Source organism: Callithrix jacchus, chromosome 10 (genome assembly GCF_049354715.1).
Source record: "Callithrix jacchus isolate 240 chromosome 10, calJac240_pri, whole genome shotgun sequence".
Classification (NCBI taxonomy): Eukaryota; Metazoa; Chordata; class Mammalia; order Primates; family Cebidae; genus Callithrix; species Callithrix jacchus.
The window spans coordinates 86,222,049-86,247,115 of NC_133511.1; the positions used below are offsets into that span (position 1 = coordinate 86,222,049).

Here is a 25,067-nt window from a genome sequence, read left to right on the forward strand (position 1 = left end):
ACTACCTTCATTAGTAAAATGAAAAAATATTATTTTAAGTAATGAGTAATAGTTTTCTTGAATTTAATTATATTTGATACATGGCAGAATGGTGACATTATTTTTTAAATAGCTACATTAGATGCTATAATGTGTAATTTTAAAAAACAGCTACAGTCTTATGATAGTTTATTCTGAAATGGTGCTTATTTATTGGCTATTCATAATTTTTAAAAAGTGATAAATTATTTTCACCTTAAAAATCATAATAAATTATTTTTCTACTCTTTCAATAATAAAAGTATCAAGATGCTGAATACATAATTAATCAGAGTTTATTATTATATTTTGTTTGTTTGGTTTTAGATGCCTAAATGTTTGCAGAAAAGTTTTAGATACCTAAGTGTTTGCCCAAAAGCCTCTAAGGACTAATAAGGACTTATTAGGACTGTTTCATCAAAATTAACATGCTGTTGCCACTATTGTCATACTGAATGTCCTATCTTTCTAATCTATTGGGCTATGTAATCAATGTCTGTTATCACATAAAATAGAATTTATTGCTGTTATTAAAATACTAAAAGGAAGGTATATTATGTAGCTGTATAATTTGCTGTTAAAATCTTGAGTCAAAACAGAATATTTATTTTTAAATATATGAGAAAATAAAATTAATGGAGGCGGGGTATGGTAGCTCACATCTGTAATCCCAGCACTTTGGGAGGCTGAGGCAGGTGGATCACTTGAGGTCAGGAGCTCCAGAGTAGCCTGGACAACATGATGAAAGCCCATCTCTACTAAAAATACAAAAATTAGCTGGATGTGGTAGCAGGCACCTGTAATCTTAGCTACTCTGGAGGCTGAGGGAGGAAAATGGCTTGAACCTGGGAGGTGGAGGTTGCAGTGAGCCAAGATCACACCCCTGCACTCCAGCCTGGGTGACAGAGTGAGACCCTGTCTCAAACAAACAAAAATTAATGCTATTTGACAGCTGATTTGACTTACTGATATGTCAATTTGACAGAAATAAATTAGATAGTATTTCTAATAAAGATTTTAAAATTATTTTGAAATAATTTTTTTTCTTAATGTTCTATTTGGTAGATATATTTTCATGAAATAAGTTTATCAGAAAAAATTGAAAATGAATTTTGCTTTATAATTTTTTTTATAAATTTTGAATGAACAGTTATAATCCTAGGAAAACAAATTTCAAGGAACTTTTGGAGTATTCAGATTTAATGCAGTAGCGTAGGGAGTTCCATTCTAAAGCTGGTGACAGTCACAATTGTTGACAGTTACTATTTTGTATGAGAAACAGTATGTTGTTTTTTTAATGCTAAGATTCACTTTATACAATCTTTAGTCATATCAGTATTCTTACACCAAATAATTTGTATCAGGACTCTGATTTCTCATTAATTGAAGTAGTAGATATGAATTAAAAATTTAACATTTCTTTAAAGACTATGTAAAGATGCTTCTGAGAAAGCACATTTGAGGCATATATGACAAGAGTTTTAAGTAGTGTATGCCGTATATTTTACTTTTCTTGAAAAATGCATCTTTTAAATTACTCCAACATAGATTTAATAGGCAAACTAAAAGAAGTCTAAACTTCCTGTTACCTCAGTTGAACATTATTACGTATCTGATTACAATAACTAATGGGATAGTTCTTGCTCTGCCTAGCAGAATTATAGTTCTGGATATTGATGTTCTAGGATTTTTCACTTCCAAATCTGAATGATGATCTAGAATTATTAATATGCAATTATGTCTTAGACCAAGCTGTTATAATAACTGCAATTAGCTGAATTGAATGAATTCATGAGATTGTCTTTAAGATGTGAACTTTAGGACTGGGCGCGGTGGCTCACTCCTGTAATCCCAGCACTTTGGGAGGCCGAGGCGGGTGGATCACGAGGTCAACAGATTGAGACCATCTTGGTCAACATGGTGAAACCCCGTCTCTACTAAAATTACAAAAAATTAGCTGGGCACGGTGGTGCGTGCCTGTAATCCCAGCTACTCGGGAGGCTGAGGCAGGAGAATTGCCTGAACCCAGGAGGCGGAGATTGCGGTGAGCCGAGATCGCGCCATTGCACTCCAGCTTGGGTAACAAGAGCGAAACTCCATCTCAAAAAAAAAAAAAGATGTGAACTTTATTGAAAGTTGTACTGGTCTTGGGCTAGTTTGCCCTCAGATTTCTTTTGTACCCTTCTGCTTTCTTCTGTACTATGGAGGGCTAACCCCGGAGGCTTCCTTTCCCAGGCTCCAATGATGGCTGACTTCTATTGAGTTTGGAGAACCCAATAGGAAACACTGGAAATTCTAAATATCCCAAGATTCAAAAAAAGGAGAAGCCAGGGCATTTCTTCCCTTCTTTCTTTATCTCTAGTGTGTTGCTGACAAAAGCTGTTCTTTTGTGGTTCCAATTCCCACTGGACAGGCATGCTGTAATTCCAGCATCCACTGTGTAATCCCAGCCCTGGGTTCTTGTAGCAGTAGCCTAGGAATGCTAGCTTCTTCCGGGCATTACTAAAGTCTGGTTGTGTCACTCTCTTCTTGATGACTTCTCATATCTTTTATCCTCTGTATAAGTGACTTTTGACATTATTTTCCTCTATTTTAAATAGCTTGTGTGGTTTCTCTTTTTTTAGTTTGTATTCGTAACTCGACAGTCCCCAGACTTCTTGGCACCAGGCACCAGTTTCATGGAAGACAGTTTCCCCATGGACTGGGGGGTGGGGATGGGATGGTTTTGGGATAAAACTGTTCTATCTCACATCATTAGATTCTCATAAAGACCATGTAGCCTAGATCCCTCGCATGCGCAGTTCCAACAGGGTTCACGCTCCTTTGAGAATCTGATACCACTGCTGATCTGACAGGAGGCGGAGCTCAGGTGGTAACGCTTGCCTGCCACTCACCTCCTGCTGTGCAGCCCAGTTCCTAACAGGCCAGTACCTGTCCATGGCCTGGGGTCTAGGGACCCCTCATCGTACTGAAATAAAGAACACCTTTCACTTTAGAGCATTGGTCGGGTAAGACCTCTGCCTTTATCAGGAAGCCAGTCACTGGAGCCTGAGATGAAAGGAGCCAGATGTTTGGAAGCCAAGATGCTTGGAAGCCCTGAAGTAATGAAAAGCAAAACAGTGTGTCCAGGAAGTGATAAATAAGAACTTGTTGTCTTCCTCACCACAAAGGTGTAACTTAAGCATTTGCATTATCACACTGTCTGCCTTTCCTTGCTTTAAGTGAGTTGAAGTCTAGCAATTGTTTTAAGTGCTCTAGGTGGGACATTGGACACTGTAACTAAGCAGCAGTTATTCTATGGCAGTCAGCTCTGTATGGCCTTATTTCTCTAATAAAGTTTGCATTTAAGGCACTAAGAAGGCTTGTGCTAAATTATTTTGAATCATCTTTGTAGATTGGAAATAACATTTATGGTATCTTCTTAATCCTTAGTCCCTAACTTTATTTGGTACTTTCATTAGGATTTTTGATTAGTTACATAATTAAACAAGGGCCAGGTATGCTTTCTAAAATTTATTCTCCACGTTTCAGTCACATTGGCTGAATAGTAGGCAAATGGTAAACAACTATTTTAAATCTATAGCCACATTTTCATGAACCAGCATTTTAAACTTAAATTGCACAGACTCCTGTCTTTATTTATTTATTTATTTTTTTTACATACAACATAATACGGATGCAAAAATCTAAAATGAACCATGGTTAAGCATTTTTTTCTCTCTTTTTACAAGTATTTCCAACAAGGAAAGACAAAAATGGAGAATTGGGCACAGATGTTTAATGGACGTGTAATCCATTATAGCAGTGTATACATCATATATTGCAGAGATGTACGTCTGTTTTCTTCTACTGTGGTCCACTAACTATTCCATGGCTTAATCTAAATATGATTTTTGTCTGCACCTGTTCATGGATTTCCATCTTTATTTTGAAGGATTTTTCTGGATAAGAATAACTATAGTCCTCATGCTATATATTTTTATTTTTATCAGATGGAATTTGTTTGACACAATTGTTTCAGTTAAATGTAAACAGTTTAATCCCCGGAAGATGTTAATACATATGTCTTTATGTATGTGTCCTCATTTTTTCCACTTTAGTCTACCAATAGAAGTTCTTGTTTTGAGAGCTGTTCTTTATGACTTATTTCTGACTGCTTAATAAAACTGTTCAAAATAACCCTCCCTAATTCTGACCCAGTAAGCGAAATTGACTCATTTGGTACTGCTGTACTTCCTCTGTGTTTTCAGCATGACTTTGCAAGGACATAGACTAAATCCACAAGGCTTAGCATAAGTAAATAATGACAGAATGTGAATTTTAAGGGAATGTTCCCAGGCAGAAATTTGCCGGCCACAGACATTTGTAATTTTATGTACAGCACATGAAGGCATGGAGGTAGTATATGACAGGGTTAAGAATGTTGCTCCAAAGGCAAACTGCCTCCATTCTTGGGCACGTTACCGCTCTGTACCTCGATTTCCTTCTCTATAAAATGGAAATAATAGCATTACCCACTTCATAAGATTTTTGTGAGGATTAAATTAGTTAATATGTGTAAATTTCTTAAAACAGTTTCTGACACATAAGATCTCAGTAATTAGCTATTCAGTTTTGAAAGGTATACAAACTTTTGAGTACTCTGTAACTCACGAGAGCTACTACACTAATTCAGTAAATAACAGATGAAAATAATCATTTACATGAAGTAAAGAATATTAATTCTTGGAGGAAGAACATTCTTAGGGCTTCTCCCTTGCTCACAGCCCTTTGTAAAAAGCAGAAGACTTTCTCTTTCTATGACTAGCATTTACTAATTGACTGTCCATGGTTGGTGTGCAGAAGTATGAAAATTAGCTGATGAATATGAGTTATTGGGATTTGGGGTATTGTTGGTATTTTTCTTAACATTAGCATAATTCTGTTTGCTGCCTTGTAAACAGTTTTTAGGCAATGCTGACAATGCCTAATAATTTTAGATAAAATGTAAAATTTCTATTTTACAGTACTATTTTCGAGTACTGTAAGTATTAAACAGGGAGATATAGTACTTGAACAATGAAAGAAAAATTGTGGTTTGTATTTTTTCATAGATATGCTAACATCTGAATCAAGAATAAAATGAAAGCAAAGAGAATAGAAATCTAAAGAATAGGTCCTGTGTGTATAATTATTTCGGTCTTTATAATCTTTTGTTCTTGTCTATGCTCTTAACCACTTCCTAGCATTTCTTTTCTTCAGTCTTCAATAAGTTATAAAGTGTTATAATTATGAAGATTAAAAGGTTAAGTTATTCAGGAACATGAATCAACTGCCCTTACAAAAATTTTTCAGGTAAGCCCTCAGAGAACACAAAATATTGGTTAATTTTGATTTTAAACTCTAAAATTGTGTAACAATTTATGAATATTTTGTCAGTAATACCGTTTACTTCTACTTGGAAGTAAAAGAAAACCTTTCAAATTTACAGCTTGTATTTGTAGGTACATAAGCATTTATTATAAATACAGATTATCTTTTGTAAACTGTGTATTTTAATCCATTCAACTCTTTTTGTTTGGCTGGTTTTTTGTTCATTTGTTTTGAGATGGAGTCTTGCTCTGTTGCCCAGGCTGGAACGCAGTGCCGCGATTTCAGCTGACTGCAACCTCTGTCTCCCAGGTTCAAGTGCTTCTCCTTCCTCTGCCTCCCAAGTAGCTGGGATTATAGGCACGCACCACCACGCCCAGCTAATTTTTGTATTTTTAGTAGAGTTGGGGTTTCACCTTGCTGGCCAGGCTGGTCTCTATCTCCCGACCTCGTGATCCACCCTCTTCAGCCTCCCAAAGTGCTGCAATTACAGGTATGAGCCACCTCCACCTCTCCTGGCTGCATTCAATTCTTTTTTTTTTTTTTTTGAGACGGAGTTTCGCTGTTGTTACCCAGGCTGGAGTGCAATGGCGCAATCCTGGCTCACCGCAACCTCCACCTCCTGGGTTCAAGCAATTCTTCTGCCTCAGCCTCCCGAGTAGCTGGGACTACAGGCACGCGCCACCATGCCCAGCTAATTTTTGTATTTTTAGTAGAGACGGGGTTTCATCATGTTGACCAGGATGGTCTCGATCTCTTGACCTCGTGATCCACCTGCCTCGGCCTCCCAAAGTGCTGGGATTATAGGCTGAGCCACCTCGCCCGACCCTGCATTCAATTCTTAATAGACACTTAGGTTGATTCTGTATCTTGCTATAGTGAATAGTGCTGTTGTAAACGTGGGAGTGCAGATACCTCTTTGACATACTGATTTCCTTTACTTTGGATATGTATACCTAGTAGTGTGATTGCTGGATCATGTAATAGTTCTATTTTTAGTTTTTTGAGGAACCTCTATACTCTTTTTTATAATGGCTCTACTAATTTATATTCTCAACAGTATATAAAAATTCCACTTTTTCTGCATCCTTGCATCCTTATTTTGTCTTTTTGATAATAGCCATTCTAACTGGCATGAAATAATATCACATTATAATTTCAATTTTCATTTCCCTGATGATTAATCATGTTGAGCATTTTTTAATATACCTGTTGGCCCTTTATATGTCTTCTTTTGAGAGAGATCTATTCAGTTTATTTGCCCATTTTTGATCAGATTATTTGGGTTTTTGCCGTTGAGTTCTTTATAAATCTCTTGATGGATAAATAATTTGCAAATATTTTCTCCCACTCTGCAGATGGTCTCTTTACTCTGTTGTTTCCTTTGCTGTACAGAAACTTTAATTTTTTAGTGGCTTTTTTTTTTTTAACTTTTAGATCTGGGAGTACATGTACAGGTTTGTTATTTATGTAAACTTGTGTCCTGGGGGTTTGTTGTACAGATTATTTCATCACCTCAGTACTAAGCCTAGTACCCGTAGTTTTTTTGTTTTTTTTTTTCCACTCCTCTCCTTCCTCCCAACTTCTACCCTCATGTAGGCCCAGTGTCTTTTCTCTTTTTTGTATTCATGAATTCTCATGATTTAGCTCCCACTTAAAAGTGAGAGCATGCAGCATTTGGTTTTCTGTTCCTGCATTAGTTTGCTAAAGATAATGGCCTCTAGCTCCATCCATGTTCCCACAAAAGACATGATCTTGTTTTGTTTTTGTTTTTTGTTTTTTTAATGGCTACATAGCATTCCGTGGGGTATCTGTGCCACATTTTCTTTATCCACTCTGTTACTAATGAGCAATTCCAATTTGATGTCTTTGCTATTGTGAGTACTGCTGTAATGAGTACTATTGTGAGTACTATTTTATAGTAGAATGATTTTCATTCCTCTGGGTATATATCCAGTAATGCGATTGTTGGGTCAAATGGTAGTTCTTATTTGTTTTGTTTTGAGGTAGGGTCTCACTCTGTCTCCCAGGCTGGAGTGCGATCTTGGCTCACTGCAGTCTCCGCCTCCCAGATTCAAGTGATTTTCCTGCTTCAACCTCCCAAGTAGCTGGGATTACAGGCCATCATGCCTGGCTAATTTTTTTGTAGTCTTAGTAGAGACAGGGTTACTCCATGTCGGTCAAGCTGATCTTGTACTCCTGTTGTCAGGTGATCCAGCTGCCTTGGCTCCCCAAAGTGCTGGGATTACAGGCGTGATCCACCACACCTGGCCTGCTTTCTTGATTTCTTGATTTATTACTTTACCTAGGCATAGAAATGCTACTGATTGTTTATGTTGATTTTGTGTCATGCATCTTTACTGAATTTGTTTGTCAGTGCTAAGAGGTTTTCAGATTTTATGTATAAGATCATGTCTTCAAACAGGGATCATTTGACTCCCTTCTTTCCAACTAGTGCTGTGTTGAAAAGTGGTGAAAGTGGACATCTTTGTCTTAGTCCATTTCTTAGAGGAAATGGTTTGAGCTTGTCCCCATTCAGTATGTTGTTGGTTGTGGGTTAGTTATTGATGGACTCTGTTGTGTTGAGTTACGTTCCTTCTATGCCTAACTTATTGAGAATATTTATCATGAAGGGATGTTGAATTTTATCAGATGCTTTTTTTGTGTCTATTCAGATGATCATATGGTTTTTGTCCTTAATTTTTTTTTCAAGTATCATGTTTATTGATATGTGTACATTTTGTCATCCTTGCATCTCTGGGATAAATCCTACTTCATCAGGGCAAGCGATCTTCTGATGTGCTGCTGGATTTGGTTTGCTAGTATTTTGTCTCCAAAGCGCTTGGATTACAGGCGTGAGCCACCATGCCTGGCCAATTTGCTAGTATTTTGTTAAGGAGTTTTATATCTGTGTTCATCTGGAATATTGGCCTGCAGTTTCTTTTTTGTAGTGTCTTTGACTGATTTTGTTATCTGTATAATGCTAACCTCATAGAATGAGTTTGGAAGAAATCTCCCCTTTTGATTTTCTGGAAGAGTTTGAGAGTAATCAGTGTTACTTCTTTAAATGTTTGGTATAATTTAGCAGGGAAGGCATTTAATACCAAGTTTACTACTAAGCAGTAGATTTCTAAATGCAGTTTAAATTTGACTACATTTTCTTTTCTTTTAGAATGTATCTCATGAAAATGTATAGTCAAAATACTGTTGTTTTTTAAGTCACTTGTAGTGGCTATTTTCTCCTTTTATGTTACTAACTTGACATACACCAGATTTCAGTGTTTTCTTTCAGTTTTGGGGAGGATTGCTTCTTTTTCCCTTGTTTAGTTTAATTTTGTGTTTTAGTTATGCAAAAAAAAATTACCAAGTTTTTAGTAATTTTTATGTACATTTTAAGATAACAGGAGATTATATTTTTTCTTCTTTCATCTTCCTTTGTGGATAGATGACCATTTTCTTTTTATCTTTGGGGTTATTTTGAATATATTAGATACGTATGTGTTCACCCTTATGCCAAAGTTAGCATATTCTAGATATTATTTTATACTTTGCTTTTATTCAGTTAAAAATTCTATCTTGGAAATAACTTCATTATTCTATAGAGAGATTTCTCCTTCCTTTTTATGGCTCTACACACATGTGCACCAACTTTCTTAGACACGTATTTGATTGATTCTGCACACACCCCCAGCCTAGACTAATAAGTATACTGCAAATATAAGTTTTTTTATTCTCATAAAGAATAAATTGTATTGATAATTACATTTCTACATAATTAATGCTCATTAGAATTTTATTTTTTGCTATTATAAATATTGTATTGAATATTCTTGTACATGTGTAATGTCATTTTATATTGCTAGAGGTAGGACTGATGGATCAAAGGGTTAATGAGGGCTGGGCATGGTGGCTTCTCCCAGCACTTTGCAAGGCGAAGGCAGGAAGATTGCTTGAGGCCAGTTCTGGAGGGATGTAGAAAGGGAGGGAGAGGGCAACATTACTGGTTATTGCCAAATTCTCCTTGTACCATTTGACTTTCTTACCAACAACAGAATGAGAATTCGCGTTTTCCCACAGTGTTACCAAAGAGTGTAGTGAAGGGTTATTTTTAAATTATTGACTTTAGGTTTTTTCCTGCCCCCCCGGTGTTATAAATCAGGGTTGTATGTTTGGGGTCTGTCTTATGCTTATTGGAGATGGGGTGGAGTTAGAGAGGAAGTATGTGTTTGACTACTCAGCACCAAGGTTCTAAACTGTATTGGAGCAGTGGGCGACAGCAGATGAGATTGTAAATTCACATTTGCTCTGTAGATATGTTTGTCCCAGCTCTGTTATTTAGGGCAATTTCTTCTTAGAGTCCTCACTGTGGTTGAACTATTAGCTTTGTCTCCTGTTTCCTGTTCATTCACTAGGTTTAGCAAATGCTCTCAAGGCGAAAGCCAGCTTACTGATGCATCCAATAAGATGTTCTTTTTTTCCTCCTAGCATATCTTTTGTATTCAGAGTGTCAGTAGATCCTAAAATGTATTGTGCTGGAAACAGAATGAGGTCTTGTTCTTTATATACTGAGTCATACTGTCAGTAACTATTTCCTACAGCTACTAAAGTCTACAAAGTATTCTAGAATCACTGTGTCTTAGTCTGTTTGTGCTGCTATAACAAAATACCTGAGACTAGGTAAACGAAAGAAATTTATTTCTCAGAGTTCTAGAGGTTGCAAGTTCAACATCAGAGTTCCAGCAGGTTGAATGTCTAGTGAGAGCCAGATCTTGACTTCCAAGATGGTGCCTTGTTGCTGTATCCTCATATGGCAGAAGGAATAGACGGGAATGACCCCAGTTCCTCAAGTTCTTTTTTTAAGGGCCCCAATCCTTTCCAAGCTCTCATGACTTAATCACCTCCTGAAGACCCCACCTTTAAATACTATCACATTGGTAATTAAGTTTTAACATACTTGGGGAACACACTCAGACCATAGCACACACTGTTACTATGTAATACTATAATTCTCTTAAAATGTATTGTTTTTAAGAGATTACACCTGTAATCCCAGCACTTTAGGGGGCTCAGGTGGGTGGATCACTTGAAGTCAGGAGTTTGAGACTAGCCTAGCCAACATGGTAAAACCCCATCTCCACTAAAAATACAAAAATTAGCCTGCCATGGTGGTGTGTGCTTGTAATTCCAGTGTAAGAGGATGGCTTGAACCTGGGAGGCGGAGGTTGCGGTGAGCCAAGACCATGCCACTGTATTCCAGCCTAGGTGACAGAGGGAGACTCTGTCTAAAAACAGGGAGGGGGTACTTGGTAATACTGTAGTTTTACTTTCCTTTTTTGAGAAAGAGGGTCTTGCTCTGTTGCCCAGGGCTGGGTGCAGTGGCACAATCATGGCTCAGTCAGCCTTGACCTCCTGGGCTCAAGCTGTCCTCCTGCCTCAGCCTCTGGAGTAGTTAGGACTATGGGCATGTGCCACTATGCCCAGCTAATTTTTAATTTTTTTTTTTTTTTTGTAGAGAAGAGGTCTCCCTCACTTGCTCAGGGTGATCTCCTGGGTTTAAGGGATCTTCTCTCTTGAGCCTCCCCACTGTGGAGATAACAGGTATGAGCCACCATGCCTGGCCAACATTAATTAGTTTTAAGAGTGGAATATCCAGTTATCATTAATGAATTTTTTCACCCACCATGGTGGATTGGCAATATTGTATTAGAAGCTGTTTTTGTGCATCTGGAATAAGATCCACACATGCCTTTGGAAAGATTTTAAAGATTCACTTTTTCTTTTGATAGACTTGATTATTGGACAGTTTTCCACAGTTTGTGGGAAAGGACGGATTTGACTGTCAGTCTTTTGTTGATTAAGTGAGGGTGCCATCTAGTGGGAGAAAAACTTAAACTAACACAAGTTTTTTAAACTTTAGAACATGCAGAGGAAATTATTTCTTGTGCTAAGTTATGTTCTCCAGAAGTCCACAAGACTTAAAAAAATGGGACTGTATGTTGGAAGGTGAGAGAAATGAAAGAAAGTAATCTTGCAGAACAATAGCAAGCATATTATAGGAACCTAGTAAGTGGCAGTTATCACCATGATTCTTATTCTTGCATGGAAGGTAGTGATCAAGTTAAGTAATAGGTAAATAGGAGCTTTTCTGACAGATATTTGTGACTAATACATGTAAAATTTTATTGTCATTTTTTGAGTAATATATAGATATAATAAATTTTATCTTTTTTTAATCTTTAACCCTATTACTCAGGACCCACCCCTAGTCCCCAACAAAATCTGTTACCAGTTTCTAGTATATCCTTCTTAAAATATTTTACTGTATTATAAACATGTATGTATATTTCTGCCCCTTGACATACTCATTCATCTAACAAATAGTGTGGCTACTATATACCTGGCACTGCCCTAGGTGAGATAAAGTAATGAACCTCATATTCAGTGTAAAGTAGGCATATTCTACATACTGTTCTGTACTTTGCTTTTTTCATCACATTTAAACCTATACATTTCCCTCTAATGACTGCTCTAGCTGCATTCGACAAATTTACTCAATTCAAAATATACCCTTGTGATTTCTGCTTTGGTCCATGGATTATTTAGAAGCATGTTTAACTTCTAAGTGTTAAGAAATTTTTGAAATATCTTTCTGTTATTAATTTCTAATTTAATTTGGTTGTGATAAGAGAACATGCTCTATATGCTATCATTCCTTTAAATTTGTTTAGACTTGCTTTATGGCCCAGCATATGGTCTCTCTCATTGAATGTTATACATTGATTTAGAATGAAGTACTCTGTTATTGTTGGAGTGTTACATAATTACCATTTCAGTCAAGTTGGTTGATTGTATTGTTCAAGTCTTTAAAATCCATATTCATTTTGTCTACTAATTCTGTTAATTACTGAAAGAAGAATGAAATTTCTACCCAGGGTTCAGGATTGTCTGTTTCTCTTTTCAGTTCTTTCAGGTTTTGCTTCAGGTATTTTTATGTGGTTATTAGGTGCATACACATTAGATTATTATGTGTTATTCATAGTTTGGCTTCTTTATCATTATTATTGTTCTTTGTCCCCGATAATGTTTTTGATTCTTTAGTCATCTTTGTTTGGTATTAATAATTAACTATAATTTTGTTATGGTTAATGTTTAAATGTTATGGGTTTTCCCACCCTTTTTGTTTACATATAAAAACATAGATAGGTTAAAAGTGGGTTTCTTCTATATAGCACTTGATTGATTTTTTCTTTTTTAAACCTCTCTAACAATCTTTTCCTATAATATTGTTTCTTTTTAAAAATCAGCCACACTTTTTCTTTCCAAAATAAAGTATTGAAAACTATTGTCTTTTTAGCTTGTGATTATTAGCCTTTTTATTTTTATTTTTTAAAAATTTTATGAACAAATAGTATATAACCATGAGACAAAATTCACAAGATATGAAAGAGTTTATATTGAAGAGTTAGTCTCCTTCCCTTCCTAAACCTCTGCTATTATATTCCATCCACAGAGGCAATCAACTCTCTAATTGTGTACAGTTCCACACATGTTATAACCATTTATAAGCAGATATGAATCTGTTCTTTTTGCTTTCACCCATTTTATTGTATATTATATATGCTAGTCATATAAATCTTCCTTGTATAACCTTTTTAGTTATGAAATGTAATATACACAGAAAATTACATAAACTTACAGGTACAGGATAACAAATAGTTATATAATGAACATCTATGTGTTTATCAGCCAGATGAAAATATAGAAAGTAGACATCCAAATATCATTTCTCAGTTATAGCTCCTACCCCAGAGGTAACCACTCTCCTGACCTTTATGATAATCACTTCCTTGCCTTTCTTTTTGCTGTTACCACTTATACTTACATCCCTAAACAGTGTAGTTTATGTTTACCAGTTTTTAAAATTTATATGAATAGAGCAAAACATATATTTTTGTTTTAAAATGTGTTTTTTTGCTTTCTTCACTGAGTCATGTTCATAACATTCATTTACATTGCTTATAAGGATAATTTATTTTCATTTCTATAGATGCCCTTGTATGAATGTACCACAAGAAAACACATCTTAGGGAAGTGCTTTTTTTAATTTTACTGTTGTTGGGCACTGGATACTTTCCAGTTTTTTGTCATGCAAATAATAGTATTATAGTATACTTGTACATGTGTGCTGTTATACTTAAGCATTCATGTCTAAGTATACAATTAGGATTAAAGTTGCTAAATCACAGGGTGTGCTGCTCTTACACATTATTAGGCAATGCAGAAGTACTGTACTTTTCCAAAGTACTGTAGAAAAATTTTATTTCATGCCTCCATGGACTTCTCAACCCTGGGTATTGTGTGACTGCTAATCTGGTAGTCATATAGTAGTCTCTCATTGTGTTTAAATTACTAATGAAGTAATATATTTTTGTTTTATGAAGTAATTGTATATAATTATTTTGCCCATTTTTCTTTTGGGTTGTGTACTCTTTTTTAACAATTAGTATTCTTCATTGGAGACGTAAAATGTACACGTGTATATGTGTGTGGCTGGCCAATATCTTTTCAGACTCTGTGACTTAATTGTTTTTATGAGCAGAGGTTCTGGATTTTAACATAGTCAAATATATTGATCTTTATGATCAGTAATTTTTTCCTGCAGGAACATGAAAATATTCTCCATAAACTCTATACCTTTCCCTTTTACATTTAAGTCTTTATTCCACTCATAGAATTGTGGGAATAAAAATTGTCATAGTCTTGTGGGGCAGTTTGATGATACATATCAAAATTTTGAATGTGTATATCCTTTAAGAATTCTATGTTGAGAAATTTATCTTGGCAAAATACCTTAAACACTGTACAGAGATGTCTGTTTGTATGTATAGATGCCAACACAACATTTTTCCTACCTATTCTGTGGCAAATAAGTGCAAAGGGTAAAGGTATCCCTGGTGAGTGATATCATCAGCCGCCAGTATTTTGCCAGGTGCATAACAGTGTAATATAATTTTTATCAGTCACTGTGGAGCTGTAAGGAAAGCATCTTACCAAAAAGGATGTTATATAATTACTTTGAAAACTCTTGTGTAATTTCATTATCACATTTATGACAAATTAGGTGGTTAGCATTAGCATATTTTAAGATGGAAGGGTCAAGTGATGGGCTGGGGAATTATTGAAAAACTTTGCAGTTCAAATGTTTAATATCTGAGGCTATTATAACAGTGAAGTAAATAGAGATTACATTGCATTCTGTACACCTTAACTTTGATACTTTTTTGTTTTTTTGAGGTGGAGTTTCACTCTTGTTCCCCAGGCTGGAGTGTAGTGGTCCAATCTCAGCTCACTGTAACCTCTGCCTCCTGGGTTCAAGCGATTCTCCTGTCTCAGCCTCCTGAGTAGCTGACATTACAAGTGTGCACCACCATGCCCAGCTAATTTTTTGCATTTTTAGTAGAGACGGGGTTTTATCATATTGGCCGTGCTGGTCTCGAACTTCTGATCTCAGGTGATCTGCCTACCTTGGCCTTGCAAAGTGCTGGGATTACAGGTGTGAGCCACTGCGCCTGGCCAACTTTGGTACCTTTTTTTTCTTTCTTTTTAAGCAGAGAACACAGTAGATTAGGAAAGAATGCTTATTTATTTGTATTTCGGATACCTCTAGAACAGTGGTTTTTCAGTGACGTGGAAGAGGAGACAATTTCGCACTCCTGGGGATATTTGAGTCATGAGCAATCACTGGAAACATTTCAGATTGTTAGAATTTGGGACTGTGGATTGGGTGGGGATAATGGTGTGGTGGGTAGTGCCTAGAAATGCTGCTAAACATCCATCAATGGACAGGAAAGCCCCTACAAATAAAGTTATCTGGCCCAAAATGTCATTAGTGCCAATATCGAGAAACTCTGCTTTAGAATGATCATTTCTATGCATTGATAGTAAGTCAGCTTGTAATTTGGGTCATATTGTAAAGGCTACCTGAGCTGGTATGGGACATCAAGGAGGATTTTCTTGGAGAGGTGACATTACGACAATGTATTTTGTATTTTGTGAAATCCAGATTCCATAACCAACCTGCATTTAACTAATTCACCAAATTCGTGATGTTCTGTGTTCTTTTTATGTAACACATTGCTAGGTTCCTGTGGCTCTTTCTGAACACATAAACCCACCTTCAGCATGCTGCCACTGCTCTGCTTCTCTCAGTTGGCATTGTTTACCAAGCGCTTATTGTGTTTGTTTGCCTGCTTATTTATGTAAAATTAGTTTAATAGGAATACAAACTATTGACAAGACTATATAAAGGATACAGTTGGTTTTTTTCCCATGCAAACCAAAGTGACTACTTTGGAAAAATTGGGGAAGGAGAAAACACTAAACAAATGCTGTGGAATGGAGTAAGTAAAATTGTTTTACTCACAAAACAATTGTAAATAGTCTGTAAACAAATTGTTTTACTCACACCATTCCACAGCATTTGTTAGTGTTTTCTCCTTCCTGAGTTTCCTCCTCCTAGTTTGAAAGACTAGGAGGAGGAGGGTAGAAATCATGGAATTCCAGGAGGATTCTTTACTTGGCAAGAGCTCATAGATTTGTTTTTCTTCTATTTAAAATAACCAAACTTGGATATTATCTAAAATCTGGTTTAGAGAGGGAAGATGCTGAGGATTCCCATCAGTGGATATATCCTCAAAAAATGCTGGCAAACAAATCTGTTTGTTTTTACTTAAAATGTCTTGTTTTCAGTTAATAACTGACTGCTAGCTCCAGTCACATAAAAAAAATTGTGTCTGCAGTGAATGTTACAGAATTTGAGAGTAATATTGGAAAAAATGTTATCAAATACTTACTATGTTTCAGAGATATACTACTTGGAAATTGTGTAGGCTTCTGTATTTGTTGCAGGTAATCTTTTATCTTTAAATATTTTTGATTATCGATTCTTTGCTAACATCCTTCAGTTTAACTCTTCCACTTTATTTGTAACTCTCCTTTTCTTTGATAGTCAAATTTTGCCTAGAGGTGTACCAGTAATTCAGTTATTTGAACTAAAAAAAGTTAGAAAACACCTTATACTGAAGGTATCAAAAGATTCATTTATCACTAATGTATCTAATCCAAGAAGATATCATAAGCAGCCATTTTAAAAATAAGATTCCCACTTCAGTGAATGACTTTAATATTCCCTGATTTAATTCCATATGTTCTTTTTTAGCAATAAAGTATAAGTGCAATATTTAATTTTTTTAAAGTAAATGTCACTGTTGGAAGAAAAATGCCCATGAGTATTATGGGAGAAAATATCAGGTGTGATCCTCCTTCCAGATGGCACCCCTACAGGTGAGGCAGCAGCCTGTGAAATTACAGTCTGAATTACACTGCAGATGAGCAGGGCATTTGGACCAAAGCCTTCTGATATCAGTAATAAATGACTTGGTTCAGAACCAAGGACAATTCCCAGGAATTTAAAAGCTGTCACATAGGGAGCCTGTCGTAAAATGAAGTTTAACAAAGTGGAAAGTTGAGAGAAAGGACAGTGACCATTAGCAATACATATATGAATCTTTTCATCTGCTAATATTTTAAACTGGGTATTTTATCTCATGAATATCATATTAGTTCTGTATATATTCTAGTATGTGCACTGATTTTTCAAAACTAATATTTTCACAGTAAATGGTGGCTAAGAGTCAGTTGCAACTGAGATATTATTCTGAAATGATCGCATACCTGTTGTAAATTCTAATCTTGTTTAATATGGTCTATGGAAAATTTTTCATTTTGGGAATGCTTGAATCCTTTACTACAAATGTAGTGTAATACACCTACTAAATCTTATTTTCTTTTTATTTATTTATTTATTTTGTAGGAAGGGAGGAAGGCAGGAAGGGAGGGAGCGGGGAAGGAAGGGAGGGAGGGAGGGAGAGAAGGGAAGGAAGGAAATCAGGCAATGAGAGAGACATTGCCAACCTGGATCTAGAGGTCTACAAGTTGATTTCTTTTTTTTTTTTTTTTTAGAAAAGGAAAGAAAAAAAAAGGAGTGAAGGAGAGGAAGAGGGAGAGAAAATGGAAATGTTGCTTTATTCTAAAAAAAAATGGGTATTCATAATGGCCAATCAATATTTCATTTAAACCTATGAGTAGGTGTGATGTGGTATTGACAAGAATGTATATTTTGTGTATTTAAAGTGGAGAGCTCTATAAATATTTATTAAGTTTACTTGTTCCGGGTCTGAGTTCGAGTCCTTGATATCCTTATTAATTTTCTGTCTCATTGAGTCTTAAGTCTCTATGTATCTGGGTATTAGGATCGTTAGCTCTTATTGTTGCATTGATCCTTTTACCACTATATCTTTGTTGCTTTAAAATCTATTTTATCAGATACGAGAATTGCATCTCCTGCTTTTTATTTGTTTATTTATTTTTGCTCTCTATTTGGTTTGTAAATCTTTCTCCATCCCTTTGTTTTAAGTCTTTGTGTATCCTTGCATGTGAAATGGGTCTGGATGTAGCATATCGTTGGGTTTTGGCTGTATCTTTTGATTGGGGGATTTAGTCTATTTAAATTTAGGATTACTGCCATTTGATGTTAACTGGTTGTTTTATCCATTTGTTGATGTAAATTATTCTTTATATTGATGGTCTTTACTTTTTGGTATATTTTTAGAAAGGCTAATACTGGTTGTTTCTTTCTATGTGTAATGCTTCTTTCAGAAGCTCTTGTAAAGCAGGCCTGGTGGTAATAAAATCTCTGAGTACTTGCTTGTTCATAAAAGATTTTATTTTTCCTTCAGTTGTGAAGCTTAGTTTGGCTGGATATGAAATTCTGGGCTGAAAGTTCTGTTCTTTAAGGATGTTGAATATTGGCCCCCACTCTCTTCTGGCTTGTAGAGTTTCTGCTGAGAGATCTGCTGTAAGTCTGATAGGCTTCCCTTTGTGGGTAACCTGACCTTTGTCTCCGGCTGCCCTTAGTATTTTCTCCTTCGTTTCAACCCTGGTGAATCTAACGATTATGTGCCTTGGGGGTTGCTCTTCTTGAGGAATATCTTTGTGGTGTTCTCTGTATAACCTGGGGTTGAATATTGTCCTGCTTTGCTAGGTTAGGGAAATTTTCCTGAATAATATCCTGAAGAATATTTTCCAGCTTGGATTCATTCTCTCCGTTGCATTCAGGTACACCTATCAAACGTAAATTTGGTCTTTTCACATAGTCCCACATTTCTTGGAGACTTTGCTCATTCCTTTTTATCCTTTTTTCTCTAATCTTGTCTTCTTGTTTTATTTCATTAAGTTGGACTTCGACCTCTGATATCCTTTCTTCTGCATGAACAATTCAAGTGTATAAACCTGTGCATACTTCTTGGTGTTCCCATATTGTATTCTTCAGTTCCATTAATCCACTTATATTCCTCTCTAAGTTGTCTATTCTCATTAGGATTTCATCAAACCCTTTTTCAAAGTTCTTAGTTTCTTTACATTGGGCTACAACATGTTCTTTTAACTCACAAAAGTTTCTTATTATCCATCTTCTGAAGCCTGATTCTGTTAATGGGATGCGCTCATTCTCCATCAAGCCTTGTTCCCTTGTTGATGAGGAACTGTGATCCTCTTTAGAGGGAGAGGCATTCTGATTTTGAGTATTCTCAGCCTTTTTACACTGGTTTTTTCCCATCATTGTAAATTTATCCACCTGTCGTCTTTGTAATTACCAACTTTCAAATTAGGTCTCTGAGTGGACATCCAAGTTGTTAATTCCCAGGGCCGAAATGTGAACTACCCACTGCGCCAGCCAAAACAGCGGCGTTAAGACTGATGGTGCTTTTCTGCCTGGGAATCTCCAGTCTGGCTTCCCTCTTGAGTCCATAATAGGCGACTCTGCCTTCCTGGAGCTCCAAACGTCAGTCACAAGGGGAACCAGTCCGTTTTACTCTGCACCAAGAGCTGCTGCGCTGAGGTGCTGGCAAAACCACTGTGTCGGCCACAAGAGTCACGCTCGCAACCCATGCGGATCCTCCAAACCTCGGTCAGAAGGGGAACCAGTCCCGTTTACTCTGCACCAAGAGCTGCCGCACCGAGATGCGGGCAAAACTGCTGCGCCAGCCACAAGAGTCGCGCTGGCGACCCGTGCAGCTCCTCCACTGGTAATCTGCTCTGTGAGCGACCAAAATTTGTCTGAAAGTGTGGCGTCCTCTCGTTCTCTGCGCTTTCACTGGGAGCCGCAATCCCGAGATGTTAGCAATCAGCTGTCTTGGATCGTTCCCCTAAATCTTATTTTCAATTAGGCAAATCCATTTAAGAGGCAACATAAAAGCGTGATTCAGAACTTTTGTAGTTAGATCATGGTTCAAATTCTGTCTTATTCACTTCCCATTTGTGTATCTGTGAACTATGTTTTTAGATCTCAACTTACTTAAATAAATTAAATTGGAATGACAATAAATGGTGCTTTGGGGAAGAATTAAATGAAATAATTCTTATAGAGGCATTATAATAATTTTAACAATTATCACTATTGTCAGTTTTAATTTTAGAAAACAAAATGTTGTTTTTAAATGACATTTTAATTTGTACTACAAACATAAAAAGCAAGAAGTTTCATTTTAACAAATGTATTACACACATATAACATTAATTTTTATTCATTTTAAAGTTATGTATTGAATTCCTACTATGTACCAGACACATTTTCAGCCCTCAGGAATATAGCCTCAAACAATATGCCGAACTCCTTGATCTCGGAGCTTACATTTTAGTAAGGAGGCAAAATAAAAGCAAATAAATAGTATTTTAATTCATAAGTGCTATGATGAAATACAAAGCAGGATTAAAAAGTGGAGCTTAGTGAAAGAAAAGATATTTTATGTAGGAGCATTAGAGAAGTTCTTTGTGATAAGGTAACAGCTGAGCTGAAAGATAGAGCTAGAATACTAGAAAGCAGTTTGACAGTGACAAATCAATACTTAAACTATTTTTGGCCTTTGTATTTAATGTGTACTAAAGTGTGAATTTTATTTATTTTATTTTAAGTTTTAAAACACAGCAATCTTGCAAATAGGGGCTTTTTTATCCCACTAAATCTATTAATAGTTTTACTAGCCAGTGTTTTCCTCATAAGTTAGATGCCCTCCATTTAATAATTCCTTGGCATAAATTGTAATTCACTATAAGCAACAGTTGAATGCCTATTTATAATAAGCATTTATTTGCATAATCCGACTTTGACATACTACTGAAGTACTCTATCCAGAAAAACAAGTTTCTGCCAAATCCTAATTTTCCTAAAGTAACACATTAATAAACAAGCTTTGTTCCTAAGCCTCTGTTTCATAGGCAGTTATTTTCATATCAATGAGTCGGTAGGTTGGGAAGAATAGGTTAACATCAGTGTAGAGTTGCTAGCAATTCAGTTCAGTTCCTTTATTCAAGCATGAGAGCTATATTTTCTGTACATTAAAATTGATGTTAATCTCTTGGGAAGATTATCTGTTCTGGGTTTGCAGTTTTTCTGTTCTAGAGAAATTTTTTTTTTTTTTGAGACGGAGTTTCACTCTCATTACCCAGGCTGGAGGAGTGCAATGGCGCGATCTCGGCTCACCGCAACCTCCACCTCCTGGGTTCAGGCAATTCTCCTGCCTCAGCCTCCTGAGTAGCTAGGATTACAGGCTTGCGCCACCATGCCCAGCTAATTTTTTGTATTTTTAGTAGAGACGGGGTTTCACCGTGTTGACCAGGATGGTCTCGATCTCTTGACCTCGTGATCCACCTGCCTCGGCCTCCCAAAGTGCTGGGATTATAGGCTTGAGCCACCATGCCCGGCCCGAGAAATCTTTAAAATATTTTTTGTTGATGTGGTTAAAGAATATTATACTTACCCCACTGGGCATTTATCTGTGCGCAGAACAAATGAGTGCATGAGAACAGTTTTGGTATAGAATACTAAAGTAAAGGTAAAATTCATGTTGGTTCACCGTAAGCAATAAGGTGGTCTGTTTGCTGAGCACTTGACTTTTCCTGCTGCTTTGAGCAGTTGGGGGGTTGGACCCTAGAGGGAGATAGACTGACTGAAACTGGTAGTGTTTTTCTCAGTCATGATTATTTGTCATTTGTATAATAAACCGAGTGTAGTATTAGAATGTAGTATATTTAAAAAAAAGAATCTTGTATATTTGTGACACCAATAGTGGCAAATTCTTTTTTCATTTGTACTATATTATTATCCTTTCTTGGTGTAGGATTCATTATCATACTCTAAAATCAGTAGTATACCAGGATCATATTTCATGAATTATATTTCCATAAACACTAGTTCCGCAAGGTGTTGATAGATGTTAAATAGGAAAAAAGCTCTGTAGTCAGAAAGTAGGTAATACTTAAAATATGTTCGGCAGTTCTCTTCACCATAACAATTAGTCAGAACTTTGTGTGTGCTCATGTGCATTATGAATGGGGGATATGGCAGCTGGTGTTTCTTAAAACTTTTTGACTAAGGATCCCTCTCCTTTCTTTTTTTCTTTTTCTTTAATATACCAAAAAGAAAGGCACTAGACAGGAAATTATTTGGGAAATGGTTTTATAGACTAGAGCTTCTCAACCTTAGCACTATTGACATTTTGGACCAGGTTGTTCTTTTTTGTGAGAGGCTGTCCTGTGCATTGTAGGATGTTTACCAATGTTCCTTGGCTTTACCCAGTAGATGCCAGTAGCATCTTATTCACCCCCCACCCCCAGCTGTGACAATCAAAAATGACTCAGACATTGCTACATGTTCCCCAGTGGGGCAAAATCAAGTGGATATTGCATCATTCTGGGGAGTTGTAGGGCTTGTTAATAATTTGTATCTTAATGTTTTTTAATGAGGAAGAAACAGTAGTCTGGAAAGTAGAATCATAAAGAAGATTCAGTATATTTTACCACAATAAAGTTTCTGGGTTCACTTTATAAGCTGGCCTGGTTTTCTAATGACTTACTGTAAAAATATAGTTTCAGATGTTGTAGAATATTATTAAATATATGGCAGAAGCAAAAATTATTTTGTAATTAATAGAGTAGGCCCTGGTTGGCTAGGGGAGGCCTAGCAGGTGAGTGAGGGACTGGGGAAGGGATAGCATTAGGAGAAATGCCTAATGTAGATGACGGGGTGATGGGTTAAGCAAACCACCATGGCACGTGTATATGTATGTAACAAACCTTCATGTTCTGCCCATGTACCCCAGAACTTAAAGTATAATAATAATAATAATAAAGAGTAGCACTGATATTTAAATTGACCTGCTTATGAGGATGTTGCACCCTTCTAAACTCTTTTCTTCCCCCCCTTTTTTATGCAGGGCTACTTTCTTCTGTTTGAGTCTATGTTAGATTCTGTCCTTTATGCAAAGAACAAATACTTGGCAAAAGGAGGCTCAGGTAAGTATCAAATTCTGGTTTTAATAATCTTATTTTAGTCTAGCAGAACCAAATGAACCTTTGGATTTCACATAAACTATACATGGCTGTGAAAGTTCCCAGTAGAGATGAAAGATGTTTACATTACAAGAAGGTTTAAGACATTTGTTTACTGTATTGTCTTACTATAAGAGATTTGTTTATATATTGTTGAAAGAATATTATATAAGATATGCAGGACTCCAAGGTAATGGTATTCTCAAGAATGCTTTTTGTAAAGAGCTCCCTTTAATAAACCTATGCAAAACCATTCAGGACATAGGCATAGGCAAGGACTTCATGACTAAAACACCAAAAGCATTGGCAACAAAAGCCAAAACAGACAAATGGGATCTAATTAACCTCCAGGGTTTCTGTACAGCAAAAGAAACAATCATTAGAGTGAACCGACCACCAACAGAATGGGAAAAAATTTTTGCAATCTACCCATCCGATGAAAAGCTAATATCCAGAATCTACAAAGAACTAAAACAGATTTACAGGAAAAAAAACAAACCCATTCAAAAGTAGGCAAAGGATATGAACAGACACTTTTCAAAAGAAGACATATATGAGGCCAAAAAAACATGAAAAAATGCTCATCATCACTAGTCATTAGAGAAATGCAAATCAAAACCACATTGAGATACTATCTCACGCCACTTAAAATGGCGGTCATTAAAAAATCTGGAGACAACAGATGCTGGAGAGGATGTGGAGAAATAACACTTTTACACTGTTGGTGGGAGTGTAAATTAGTTCAACCATTGTGGAAGACAGTGTGACAATTCCTCAAGGATCTAGAAATAGAAATTCCATTTGACCCAGCAATCCCATTACTGGGTATATATATCCAAAGGATCATAAATCATTCTGTTATCAAGCCATATGCACATGACTGCTCATTGTGGCACTGTTTACAATAGTAAAGACCTGGAACCAACCCAAATGCCCATTGATGATAGACTGGACAAGGAAAGTGTGGCACATAATACACCATTGAATGCTATACAGCCGTAAAAACGATGAGTTCATGTCCTTTGTAGGGACATGGATGAATCTGGAAACCATCGTTCTCAGCAAACTGACAAAAGAACGGAAAATCAAACACCGCATGTTCTCACTTATAGGCGGGTGTTGAACAATAAGAACACATGGACACAGGGAGGGTAGCACCACACACTGAGGTCTGTTGCCAGGGGCTGGGGAAGGACAGCATGGGGTGGGGATGTTGGGGAGGGATAACATAGCTTGAAATGCCAGAGATAGATGATGGGCGGGATGGAGGCAGCAAACAACCTTGCCATGCATGTATGTACCTATACAACAATACTGCATGATCTGCACATGTACTCCAGAACCTAAAGTACAATCTAAAAAAATAAATATCAAAAGACTAGGGTTTGTAAGCTTTTAGATACTGAAATTCAAATCTAACCCCTTTTTATTTTTAATCCTTATGTCATTTTTTCCCCTTTTTTGCCAATGGCATGTTTCATACTAAATTGGAGATGATTCTTGACTTCACTAAATATGTAAAAAACCTGACTTCTCTGTGATTTTTGTGAGAATATTTAAAGTAGTGACTGGTTTCTAATAAGTTTTAAAAGTGCAACATACCCAATCCTCATATAAATGGATCCTAATGAATTTGGAAGGCTTTCTTTTTATGTTTCTGGTCTGTTTTTACAGACCTTCTGCTGTCAGAAATTGTAGACAAACAAAATAATTGTTTTTCAGGACAGGGATTATGTTTGTTTAGCTTTAACTCTTAAATGAGCTTCACTGCTTCTGGGATGTAGATGGAGCATCTGTCATACATGTTTATGGAATTAAATCATTAAAACAATCGCTAAAACTGAATTGAATGGCCTCTGTCCTCCTTCACTTACCTCCCTGCATCTTACCTTTCTCAAAGTTTCAAGAGCAGCAAATGGTTTCCATGGTCAGAATACAGTTGGTAAAACATGAAAGGGGGAGGCATTTCAAACTAATGTAAAGGACTTCACTGTAGTTATGCCTCTTACCATCCAAGTTCTATGAAATTACTTTGGCAGTTCTGGTACAGTTAAAAATCAGTGAGGCTAAAACATAAAGAACAGAGAAAATTCTCCAGAACAAGAAAGTTCTTTTTATAATAACATTTAAATGGATTGCCTTTCTTTTTCAAAATATGCCCATTTTATCACTTTATCTTCTGCAACCATTTCAAGATATGTTCCCAATCTCTGTCAAGAACCTGGATAGAAGTTTTAGATACATTTTACCCTGCA

At 36.3% G+C, this 25,067-nt stretch overlaps 1 protein-coding gene across 27 annotated transcripts in view; it reads left to right on the forward strand.

Moving 5' to 3' along the window:
* Positions 1-25,067, forward strand: part of PRMT3 (protein arginine methyltransferase 3) — a 138,596-nt gene that overhangs the window by 46,381 nt on the left and 67,148 nt on the right. For all 27 annotated transcript variants that reach the window (XR_001914452.4, XR_008475192.2, XR_008475193.2 and 24 more), the window contains one exon: positions 22,698-22,776. Coding sequence is in view for 22 of the 27 variants with exons in the window: in XM_054242167.2 (XP_054098142.1) it covers positions 22,698-22,776 (79 nt within the window). In the remaining 5 variants the exon portion in view is untranslated. The remainder of the gene's footprint in view (positions 1-22,697; positions 22,777-25,067) is intronic.